The 12,930-nt window shown below is 37.8% G+C and overlaps 1 protein-coding gene across 4 annotated transcripts in view; it reads right to left on the reverse strand.

The window, feature by feature from the left end:
- The window catches only part of Ap2b1 (adaptor related protein complex 2 subunit beta 1), a 114,320-nt gene that overhangs the window by 12,025 nt on the left and 89,365 nt on the right, over nt 1-12,930 (reverse strand). For all 4 annotated transcript variants that reach the window (XM_046457537.2, XM_046457539.2, XM_046457536.2 and 1 more), the window contains one exon: nt 594-678. In XM_046457537.2, coding sequence (XP_046313493.1) covers nt 594-678 — 85 coding nt within the window. The remainder of the gene's footprint in view (nt 1-593; nt 679-12,930) is intronic.

Here is a 12,930-nt window from a genome sequence, read left to right on the forward strand (position 1 = left end):
GTTGCTGAGATTGAGTGTGTGCCATTGCACCTGGCTGAAAGGCTAGTTTTTATCAGGTAGTGGTTTCTTAAACAAGGGAAGAGAGAAATGTCAACAGCCACATAGGGAGTACTAATGATTTATTACAAATTACTGATTTATTTATCTTGAGGAGGTAAGAACTTAGTACAAAGTATAACATTCATACATATTACCTCATTAAGTCATTATAAAAACAATTTTCATTTTGCAAACATGAAAACTAAAACAGAAAAAGCTAATCAGCTAGCCCATGGTCACACAGCCAATAAATGGTACAGTTAAGATCAAGTCCACGTCTACCTTTTCCCCAAACCTCTTACACTGAATCTTGGTGTACTCCTCTGATTGGAACATTCAGATACTATGTGCTGTGATTTAGAGACCAATGGCAACACAATAACAACGTGACTCAGGCAAATAAATAAGGAACAATTATTAGGGTTTTAAGATATCCTTACCCTACTTTTTTTTTTTTAACCACAAAATAACATGTATTTCCAGGGCTATGTTCTCTTGACATTCAGAGGAAGGGCAAAGGTATATTTAGCAGAAGGACAGGAGGATGTACTTACCCATTTTGCCATCTTCTACAAAAAGCACATTGAGTGGGATGAGGCAGCTGAAGTAAAAGACATCAATATTGTTTTTAACAGCCACCTGCCAGGAAACCAACAAGGGAAAATGAGGACATCAGAGGGGGCCAGGTAAGAGGGGAAAAAAAGTTGTGTGTCTAAAAATCTATTTGCTTACTTCATTCCTCTTTTGGTCAGTGAAGGTATCCTCAAATCATGACACACTAACCTATACACTGCAAAACACATCCTTTATTACACCACTGTCCTAGAACTCTGACCATCTGCAACTCTACTTTTCTCCACAAGGGCCATCTTCACGGCACAACTTCTATACCTAGAATAATAATCTATTTAGCTATTTTATATAATAATCTATTTTAAATAATAATCTATTTATCTATTTTTTTGGTTGTTGTTTCCATAATTATTTCTTTTGCTGGGTGCAGTGGCACATTCCTTTAATAAGTGATTTGAGAGGCTGAGACAGGAGGATTCCAAGTTAGAGGCCTGGGCAACTTAGTAAGATCCTTCAAAAAAAAAAAAAAAAAAAAAAAGCAGGGTGGGGTGTGCTGAGATGTAAGTCAATGGTAGAGTGCCCCTGGTTCAATCCCCAGTACCACTAAAAATTTTTTTCTTCAGTTAATTGTTTCTATGATTGTTAATAATAGCTGTTAGCACCTACTAAGTTTACTTACTAATGATATTAATATCTAATCCTTTTTCTAACTATCCCTTTTGAAGCCTAACAAAGTAAGTATCATTCATCTCTCATTTTACAGATGAGGATACCCAGGTTCAGAAAGACCAAGTCACATCTAGGATCATACAGCTACTATACAGAAAAATCAGAATTCAGACTTATATTTGTCTGACTCTAAACCTTGATCTTTTTTTTTTCTCTCTACAGCAACTAGCACCATATTGCCTCATCTTTGTTTAGATATGTGTTTTAAAGTTATTTCTTGTTTCCTAGGTCTTTTGTTGAAAAATGCTTGTTGGGTCAAACACTGGTAAACCTGATGATTTTAAGAAGTTTTCAGCCTTTTCGTAAGCAAAGAAATGAGCTTTCCACTCACAATACAATCTTATGGGCTGTGATTTTACCAGGGTCTGCTCAATTCAGAGCATGCTGTTTTTAGAAAAGCTACAGTTAGGCACATCTATTAGGGGCAAGACTAATGGGTGTACACATTCAGAAACAGGCAGATTCCACTGCAGCACAAGACCCATATACGGTAAGGAGAGAGAGGAAAACTGCTCCAAAGCATCACTTCCCACTGGTTACTGTCATAGTGACTTTCCTACCAATGCTCTTTGCACTGTAGGAAAGAATTTCTCTGGGCAAATTCTGTGATCAGTAGCCATGTCTATTTATCTTTCATTTTGCTCTTTTTTTTAAAAAAAAAAAAAAAAAGGAAAGAAGTGCTTGTCTGGTACCACTATTGTCCCTTCCCGCTTTTAGGACAAATACCTACACTTCAACCATGTGTCTCTTCATTAAAATTTTGCAATAAGATCCAAAATATCTTCTTTCTGAAGTACTTGCAGTCCTTTTACATTCTTTATCATTCATCTTCCTGACTTAAACTGTACTTTTGCTTCCTCCTCCATAACTGTCTGGTTATAACTCCTTGACAATCTTTCTCATCTCTCTCCCACAAGAATCCCTCAAATTACTTCCCTTGTAATTTTTGCTTTTAATCTTTCATTTACCAACCTTAGGAGTTTCTAAACTACATCACATACAATGCTAAGTTTATAGAATTCTCAAAAAGATCAAACCTAGTAGATTTAAGCAGAGTAACAAACGTTAAGAAAGAGGGACTTCACACTTTAAGATGGACCAGAGCACTGCTTTCAAGGACTGATGCCAGTTGTGGGCTTCTGGGACTAAGGTATTTTCTAATTCATCTGGTACTCAGCAGAATTAGAAAGAGAACTCTTGTTTCAAATAAGGGCACCAAGAAGATTCTGAAATAGTGTTAGGCTCTGCAAAGGACATCTAGAAGAGAAGACTAGGGAAATTAATGTGGGTCACATTTAGGTCTCATGAGAAATGTGACTATCATTACTATCATCTTTGAATATAAAGCAGTAATATCTCACATTGTGCCATCCATTGCAATGTTTACTAATTTTTTTTCCCTCCCTGGTAATGGGGATTGAACCAGTAGTGTTTTACTACTGAACTACATCTCCAAACATTTTTATATTTTAAGATGGGTTTTTCTGAATTGCCCAAGCTGGCCTCTAACTTGCAATCCTCCTGTCTCACCCTCCTGAGAAGCTGGGATTATTGTGCCTGGCCCTTTGGGACTCTTCTGACAAATGGATGAAAGCCAGGAACACTCTTGCTGAAAAATGCACAAGCAACACTTTGACATGCAATTGCAGGAGTTTCAACACACCCTGAAGACTACTCCAGGACTTCTGCTCTAGAGTAATTCTTGGAGAAGTGGGGACACCCTATGAGAGGCAGCACACAAAGATGTTCAGAGCATAGTCTTGGGAGTCAAAACAGCTGATTTCAAATTCTGACTCTGACACCTGCAGCTGTTTGACCCTGGGCAAGTAGTACTCATATAGTTTTCTGTCTATAAAAGGGAGATCACAATGGTTTAGAATTCATGGAGTTGTAATGAGTATAATTAGCTAATATTTGCACAGCATACAGAACATGCCTGCCTCCCAGTACTATAACAAGTATTTGATAAAGAAAAACTTACGCTTTTCACTATCTCCTGTTTTACTGAGAATTTTTCATAATTAAGGATAACCATATTAAACTTACCTGAATTCTTATGCTGAAATGTAGTACAACCATTATGTTAGAAAAAGATTAGAAAAGATTTTTTTTTGGGGTACTCGGGATTGAACTTAGGGGTACTTGATGACTGAGCCACATCCCAGACCTATTTTGTATTTTGTTTAGAGACAGGATCTTACTGAGTTGCTTAGTGCCTTGCTTTTGCTGAGGCTGGCTTTGAACTCTTGGTCCTTCTCCTCAGCCTCTTGAACCATTGGGATCACAGACATGTGCCACCATGCCCAGCTAGAAAAATTTTTTAAAAGCTTACTGGAGAATTGTTAGCTTAATTATTTTTTTTGCTACTGTGTCTTGATAAAATATCATCTTTTAGGATCTCCTGCATAGGTCTCTCATTGTGGAAGCATTTCAACTCTTTTACTTTAACTTTCCAAATCTGTATTCTGCAGCTTTCAAACTTTTTACCCTTGCCTAGGATGCTGTTCATTCCAAGAATATATGAACTCTTCTGAATCTGACCCCTGCCTGCTTCTCCAGTCTATGCCTTCACTTCAACAATATCAAAATTACTTCTTGTTCCCCCAATACTGAAACTCACAGCTCTGTGCCCTTTTACATGTTGTTCTGTTTTTAATATATTATTCTCCTTAAGGTTCAACTGTCTGAAGAATATCGATTTAACCTTAAGAATCAGTTCAGTTTTGAAATTTCTCAGAAAGCTCTAAAGCTTCCCCACAGTACCTAGCACATATACTTCTATTATGGCATAAAGTAATTATTTTCATCAGGCTCACTCATATTACAAAGAGCTCTGTGAGTGCAGGAGCTGGTTCTCATTTTCACTAACATACTGCCTAGTGCAAGAAACATTTGCTGCATGAAATTAAGGGAAAGAAAGCAAATGGAATGAAACTCTGGTCTCTCAACTCTTCCTCTGCCTCTTTGGTATGCACAACAAAATCTCACCAGTAACACTGCTCATTAGGCACACACATGGATTTTCAGTGAGGCAGAGAGAGAGGGGATGGGATAATGTGGAGATTCTTTTGGTTTTGAATGACTGAGCTACAATAATATCTGCACATTAAGAAAGAAGAACATTGGTAGTGGATCATAAACCAAGGAATGCTAGATTCTCCAAGGATATTCCAATCATTATTTGGGTATTTAGGAAAAAAAAAAAAAAAAAAAAAAAAAAAAAAACCAACAGAAAAACACAGTACGAAGCCAGTTCAGTTCCAATCCTGATGTCAACTACTCTTTAATAGAACTGAATCAGCCTTAAAGAGGAAGAGGGGGAGGGTGAGAGAGTGAGAGAGATAGACAGGAAGGGATGAGGAAAGGGGAGGGAGGGGGGCAGAGAGAAAAGAGTGGAAAAGAAATTAATGGAGCTGTTTTCTTATTCTACAATTCACTATCCCAACGGGTTCAGAATAGAAGATATAATCCAGGCACTCTGGAGAACTACTTCTGTGAGCTTTAACATGATTCCTAGTTTGCTTATGGGAAATTAATGATCACATATACATCCAACTGCCTACTTAATATATTCACTTTGATAACTTAGAGAGATCCCAAAAGGAATATGTCCAAAACCAAACTCTTGATCTCTCCTCTCCAACCCCAAGTAGAACCTCCTGCTATCTTTCCAAACTCAGTAAATAGAATACTACAAAGCTTTTCAATGTCTCCCTACCTCTGCATTTGTCTCTACCCATCTCCTGCAACTCCTACTTCGCAAACCCTGGCTTCCCCAGGCTGTTCTCCACATAGCACCCAGTGAACTTAAAATGTAGGTCAGCTCATAAATACTCCTTGGTTCAAATCTCCAGTGACTTCCCATCTCATTCAAAATAAAATCACAGTAAACAACTGCCTATAATCTGGCCATTACCTCTGATGTCATGTTTTCGACCCTCCCTCATTAGCTCCACTCAGTCACAGCAGTCTGCTGCTCTTCCTTGCATACACCAGGCATGCTACTACTTTTTGCATTTGCTCTTTTTTCTATCTGGAATGTTTTTCCTCCAGAAATCTACATGGCTTTCTCCCTGCCTCCTTTAGGTCTTTGCATTAATGTTCTTCCATGATCAATGTATTTATAAAATTACATCATTCAATCTCCAACCCTAGGAGTTCATACCTCAATTCTCAGCCCCCTCCATTGTCCTCACTACCATGCAACATACTTTTTTGTTTGTTTGTTTATGGTTGTCTCGATGCAACATACCATTTCCAACCAAGCACAAATTCTAAAAAGGAAGGGACTTTTGTTTACCACAGGATTATTGGTTTCTAGAATAGTGATTGTCAGAGAGTAAATACTGAATATGATCATACAAGTTTTTTTTTTTTATCTCCTTTGGCTTTTGGACAAGATGTGAACATAGTTTAAAGGTTCCAAAAAAGGTTTCATTTTTTTTAAGTGTGCTTCCCTTCCCTTAACAGAAGAGCAAAGTATGGACACATTGGAAGGAAGTGAGTGTGTGAGTGTGTGTGTGTGACAGGATTTTAGATGCTTAGCATAAAGTAACCCATCATAAAAACAAAGGTTTTTTGAAGTTCCATGAAGTAAATTCTATCATGCATCCATGTTTGTTTTTTTTTTTTTCAATTTTTTTTTAGCGGTAGATGGACACAATATCTTTATTTTATTTATTTACTTTTATGTGGTGCTAAGGATCAAATCCAGTGCCTCACACATGCTAGGCAAGTGCTCTACCACTGAGCCAGAACCCCAGCCCTCTATGTATGGTTTCAAAATGTGTTTCTCGCTTTACCTCTGAATAAAACTAATGCTCCATTAAAATGTGCCTTTGTGTACTCTTTAGCTTCAAGTGTCCCTACCATGGTGGGGCATGACCAACCAATGGTTCTTAAAACTGAATGGATTGAAATTGGCATAAAGAAATATATAGAACAGAAAATATTGTGCCTTTCTTGAGCAGTAAGTAATATTTCCTGTTTTGGTTTTGTCTTTGTGTGTGTATGCACAATATGTAAAACACATCTGTTACTGTAAGCTGCTAAAAAGCATAAAAGTCACAATACTCACAAACCAAATTAAAAGAAGTGAAGAAACAGGTTCAAAGAGCCAAAGAACAGAAATGTACACCTCAGCTTCCACTTTGAGGGTACCCAAAGCAGACCATAGATGATACCAAAAAGATGATCACTTAATCCTCTGTTCCTCTAGTATGTCACGTGCAACATGTAACCATAACAATATTAACTTGCTTCTCAGGGACATTAATAGGAAGAGCAAATAGAAATGATTAGAAAGCATTTTGAGATGAAAAGTGGCTATAAATGCTTAATAATAATAATGTTTTTTAAGTTACTTTCAGTTGCTGCTGAGTAAAGAACAGCCTGTCAGCTTTAGCCTGTACCCAGCAATTAGTTTCTTTCCATAGTAGAGGAAGCATGCTGCAGGAGCTGCAGCCTTTTCACGGGGGCACAGCTGGAGATGAGCAGGCTAAATTAACATTCTAACCTTGTTTCATATACTCAAAGTATTAGAACAAGGTATGAGATGAACTCAGTCTCAACTTTGGCAAATAAGACCTCTAAGCACACCTCTCACTGCAGGTAACCAAAGAAGGCACCAACACAAGAAAAACCTAGTCCAGCAAAACATGGCTCTTCTTGAGATCCTATAATCTACTCTTCCATGATGTCACTTGTGACCTTTCCAAGTCTCTGAAGAATATTTTTTTCTTTTATTCCTCCTCTCCATTTAGCTTCTGGAAAGATTATTTGCAGGCTGGTCCAAGTTAGGACCAGGCAGTGACGCCAACCATCCCCAGTTCTCTGAGGAATGATGATTCAGATGTGGTTTTTTTTAAGCACCACACAGCCTAGTCAACAGATTCTAGGGGAATGGTTCTGAGTGACAGGTTTTTAATGGCACTGAGTCCAACTATGGGATATATGTCAGCTGAGATTCAAGCAGAAGTGGCCCTTTCTACTAGCTACTGGAGCCTAATAGACGTAGAGAGACTATATCTAAGTACAGTTTAAAAATACAGCAGAAATAGTCATGAAACCCTCCAAAGAAAATGTCAATTTATTTTCCTTCTGATGCTAATTAAGTTTAACCTGAATAGTACCTTTGATTCAATTCCAATGCTAAAATTCAAACAAGAATTCTCTATGTTTTTTCTTAACTTCACCCATTAGATCAGGTGGATTGCATGATAGCTGAGCAGCCCTCAAATAGTATCAATCTGCTGTTCATTTCAACTAAAAGCCAGACCTGTTCTCAGGACATATTAGGGCGTTGTTTGCTATTAAGAGTATATGGACAGTGAGGGCTGGGGATGTGGCTCAAACGGTAGCGCGCTTGCCTGGCATGCGTGTGGCCTGAGTTCGATCCTCAGCACCACGTACAAAACAAAGATGTGTCCGCCGAAAACTAAAAAATAAATATTAAAAATTCTCTCTCTCTTTAAAAAAAAAAAAAAAAAAGAGTATATGGACAGTGAAACCCTCTATAGGAAAAAACTGACAGGTTCCTCTTCTGATGGAAGCAGTGGTTCTGTGTCCCTCGGATGACAGTCCCTATGGGCAACCACATGCACATCAGCATTTCAAGTTTCCATTTTTAAAGCCTTCAGAACCAGAAAGGAAAGCCTTGAACAGGCCTCCAGATGATCTCTACAACTCTTAAATCCTCTGGCAGCACATAATTATTGGGCTTTAAAGACACAAGGAACAAAAATGACTTTAAAAAACAAAAACATAACGAGATCTTAAGGTCCAATCTCTTTGCCAGGCCTGGTGTAATCCTCTAATCCCTTTGCTACCTATAATCCCAGTGGCTCTGGAGGCTGAGGCAGGAAGAACTTGATTTTAAAGCCAGCCTCAGCAACGCAATTGGGGGCTAGGGATATAGCTCAGTTGGTAGAGTGCTTGCTTTGCATGCACAAGGCCCTGGGTTTTAATCCCCAGCATTCTCCCCGACCAAAAAAAAAAAAAAAAAGGTGGGGGAGCTGGGGATATGGTTAAGCACCCCTGACACCCCCCCCCCAAAAAAAAGGGAAAAAAATTCCAATTTCTTTTAGTAGAGCTTTTTTTTTTTTTTCTTTTTTAAATTGGGATTGAATCCAGAGGTGCTTTAATATTGAGCTAATCCCTAGACCTTTTCATTTTTTATTTTGAGAAAGAGTCTCACTAAGATTGCAGGTGTCCTTGCTAGGTTGCTGAGACTGGCCTCAAACTTTTGAACCTCCTGCCTCAGCCTCTGGGAACATAGGCATGCACCATAGTGTCCAACCAGCAGGCCTTATTTTCAGAGATGAACAAAACCCAAAGGATATTGAAACTGAAATTCTATGACTCCTCCTGTAGTCCTTACTCTGCCATGAGATTTACTTAATTTCAGTCTCAAAAACTTTCAAGTAATGCAGACTATGAACTAGAATGTATGTAGATTAAATTAGAGAACACCAAAGAGAAGATTAATATTTTTAAACGGCATGGATAAGCAATGATTTAAGATATGCTTTATGGACTAAATTTGTCAAAATTCTGATTTGGGCTGGAGTAAATTAGAATGATAAACTCCAGGGCTGTCCACTGGGAGAAGTCCAAAGCACAGCAGGGTTAGAACTACTGAAATCAAGTTATGTAGCTCTTCCAGCAGCTGGCACTAGATTCTCAAATATAGCTTTAGAAGCAACCCACTGGTAGTCATAACCTCTGAACTACAGAAGGTAGGGCTAAATTCACACACATCAAGTCCCAATACAATCTCTAGTTTATGGACAGTCAGCTAGGCGCCAACTCATTCCCAAAGTAAATTTCATTTTAGGGGGTCTCAACTTTTTACTCCTTGCCTCTTAATTTATAATCACACCTGTTTCTATCAAAGTAAACTTTCTTGGAGAAAGCAAAGAAAATCTGTAGTTGGAAAATGTTAGGCCATTACCTTTTACTTTTTACACAAAACGTTATATAAGAAAATTTTTTTTTGTAGTTGTAGATGGACAGAATGCCTTTATTTGTTTATTTTTATATGGCGCTGAAGATCGAAACCAGTGCCTCACACATGCTAGGCAAGTGCTCCTGCCACTGAGCTATAGCCCCAACCCAAACATTATTATTTTTTTAAAGGCAAAAACATTACCTTCTGAGTACTATCTGAAAAAAAATTGTTTTCTTAAAGCAAAGAACTGAGCAATGAGATAAGAAAATATTACTTAATCATTTAATTCCAAAATGATTAAGTAATATTTTCTTTAGTCTCCAAACCATAACTGATTATAACTATATTTGCCAGCATCCCTGCTTCTGTTTTTGTTTTTTTGGTACCAGGGATTGAACTCAGGGACACTCGACCACTGAACCACATCCCCAGCCCTATTTTGTATTTTATTTAGAGACAGGGTCTCACTGAGTTGCTTAATGCCTCACTGTTGCTGAGGATGGCTTTGAACTTGCAATCCTCCTGTCTCAGTCTCCCGAGCTGCTGGGATTATAGGCATGCCTGGCTGGTTTTTCTTTTTAAAATCAGACTGACATCTACAAAAATGCCTTTTCTTAAACTTGGGCTTTCCTGAAGTGGAATAAAAGGAAAAATAAATTCAGACTGAGAACATTTTCATTATAATCCCATTTGATTGGGCTGGGGTTGTGGCACTGGGTTCGATCCTTAGCATCACATAATCCTACCTAAATTTTAGGTCCTCAATTCAGACGGAAATTTGTTCTATAAAACCCTAAAATGTACACCAAGATCTATAAAATCCTAAAATGTAAAACTAAGATCTACTACAGATAGAATCTAAAGGAAGACATATTTTAGCTCAAGTGGACAACTTCTTAATAGGGTTTAACAAAGATAGAATGGTCCATTTTAGGATAGTATTCATGTAGATGCCAACTTGCCAATCAACTTAAATGTAGGGTAAATTCTATTAGCAATAGATACTGTTTGAAACAGACAATATTAGAGGTCATTCTTTCCAACCATAAGATTTTGTATTCTTCATATGTACATGCTCACATGGATTAAAGCTTTTCAAAAGTTTTTTTAATATATATATATATATTTTAATTATAGATGGACACAGTATCTTTATTTATTTTATATGTGGTGCTAAGGATAAGCCAGTGCCTCACAAGTGTGAGGCAGGCTGTGCTCAACCACTGAAGTACAGTATCAGCCCCTAAAGGTTTTTTTTTTTTTTTTTTTAATGATACTAGGGATTGAACCCTGAGCCTTGTGCATTCTAAGCAAGTACTGTATCACTGGACTGCAGCCAAAGACCTCAAAAGTTTTATGAGGGGGCTGGGGCTGTGGCTCAGTGGAAGAGCACTTGCCCGGCATGTGTAAGGCAGTGGGTTCGATTCTCAGCACCACATAAAAATAAAGGTCTGTCAACAACAACAACATAAAAAGTTTTATAAGGACTTTTCTGTACAGACCTCATATTATCAAGCCTTCATAATCCTTACATAAAAAATTTTGAGAGCATTATTTTCTTACCTCCTAAACCATGATGCAAAATATAAGAGAGTAAATATAAAGGGGACTGGGGATATAGCTCAGTTGGCAGACTGTTTGCCTCGCATGCACAAGGCCCTGGGTTCAATCCCCAGCACCAAAAACAAACAAACAAATAAATAAATAAATAAAACTCAACAATGGAATTTAATTCAGCTTAGGAAAACCTCGATGAGTTTTTCTTAATTTTAATTTGTAATGTACCTTAAGGATTTGAGTGAATATTACCAGCATAATGAAAACAGAGATTAGAAAAAGATACCTTTTCCTTAAAAATTCAAACTCCCCTAATATATAAAGACCATATGGTTAAAGCTATTTCTAATCACGTAACAAACTGATTCCATTTTTTATCAAGTCCTAAACTTATGATAAAAAGGCTGTGATTTTATAAATGAAAGACCACAAATCATTTTTATTATTATTTTTTAATTATTATTTTAGACCTACTTTTTAAAATTCATATCCTTTGCTCGGGATCCTAGCATGGGTTCTGTTTCTTGGGTAATCTTACCTCAAAGACCTTCCCTGAACTCCTACTTCTTTTTTTTTTTTTTGACTGAGCATTGAAACCAGGGCACTCTACCAAGAAGCTATCGTCCCCTGCCTCAGCACCTTGGATAGTTGGGATTACAGTGGATTACAGTGTGTACCGCACCTGGTCATGGGCTCCTTTTTATGACAAACTAGCTTGGGCATTTTGAGAACTGAGTTCTGGGTTTCAGAACAACTGTCTCCTGCCATTGAGGACAGATTTCTCATTCACCAGACCACCTCTGCTTGCAGAATATATCTTATTTTTTTGCAGGGATGGGGACTGAATGCAAAGGCCTCCCTTACACAGAATAGGCAATGCTCTACCACTGGACTACATGCCCCAGCCCAGCTAGAATTTTTGTCTACTTCTTATGTGTAATCATTCAAGCAGGGCAGTTGCTATTATTAGGCCTATTCCTAAAAGATAACCTAGATGCTGGGGATATAGATTAGTGGCAGAGTATATGTCTGTCATACATAAGGTCCTCCCAGTACTGAGGGGAGAGGGAGAAGTGGGGTAGAGCCCAGAAACTGGGAGTTGAATGGTGGTTAACAGGAAGACAATAAATAAATAATAAGATACTGCTTTAGTATACAATCTTGGTTATCTTTTGCAGCGGGCAGGGCAGTGCTGGGAATAAAACCCAGTGTCTGATGCATGCTACACAAGTGCTCTACCACTGAGCTATACCTCCAGCCCAAATCTTGGTTATTTTGACAAAAAAAGATAAGAAGTATCAACAAAGGCAATCTAGTACTAAAGGAATATACAGAGTACATAAGATACTAAATTTCTCAGATGAAATTAAAGGATGTGTGCAATCCTGATGTGACATGAAAAATATATCAGACTTGCAGCAGCAGTCACAAGAAGTATTTTCGTTTTTTTTTTTTTTTTTTAAATACTTTTGTTTATTTAGTTTTTATTTTACGTGGTGCTGGAGATCAAACCCTGTACCTCATGCATGCTAGATAAGCACTCTACCACTGAGCCACAACCCCAGCCCACAAATACTTTCTACTTTCTTTGGTAGCAAAATGTTTTAGTATTTCATAATTAAGAATTCAATATCTACATATTATTTATGGAATACTTTAGGTTTATAGGATTATGTGCAGCACTAGATCTATATGTGTAATCAATCTCTCCATTGTTCCTGGAATAGTCACCACTTCAAGAACTCAAGTGTACACAAGCAGCACTATGGTGCCATAAAAGCAACTGGAGTTTGCAATTGTGGACTCTGGATGACCAAAGGAAGCTTTAACACTGAATTTGTTTGGATTGTTCAACAGTCAAGAAAAGTCAGCAAATGCCAAGTTGGTTTGCTTAATTTGACGGAAGCTGCTGAAAAGGTCTTTCGCTTGGAAGCATTTACTAGTTTCTCTGGTACAATAGCTACAATTGTGGGCTTTCTGAGTGTGAATGGACATATGCAAGACATGAAATATCAGGGACAGGCACACCATCTGCAACTGTCTCACAGACTGGGACTATAACATAGGAGTCACAAGGGATAGAA

The sequence above is a fragment of the Marmota monax genome, unplaced genomic scaffold (genome assembly GCF_021218885.2).
Source record: "Marmota monax isolate L192 unplaced genomic scaffold, Marmota_monax_Labrador192_F-V1.1 WCK01_AAM20220418_F8-fsc00417, whole genome shotgun sequence".
Lineage (NCBI taxonomy): Eukaryota > Metazoa > Chordata > Mammalia > Rodentia > Sciuridae > Marmota > Marmota monax.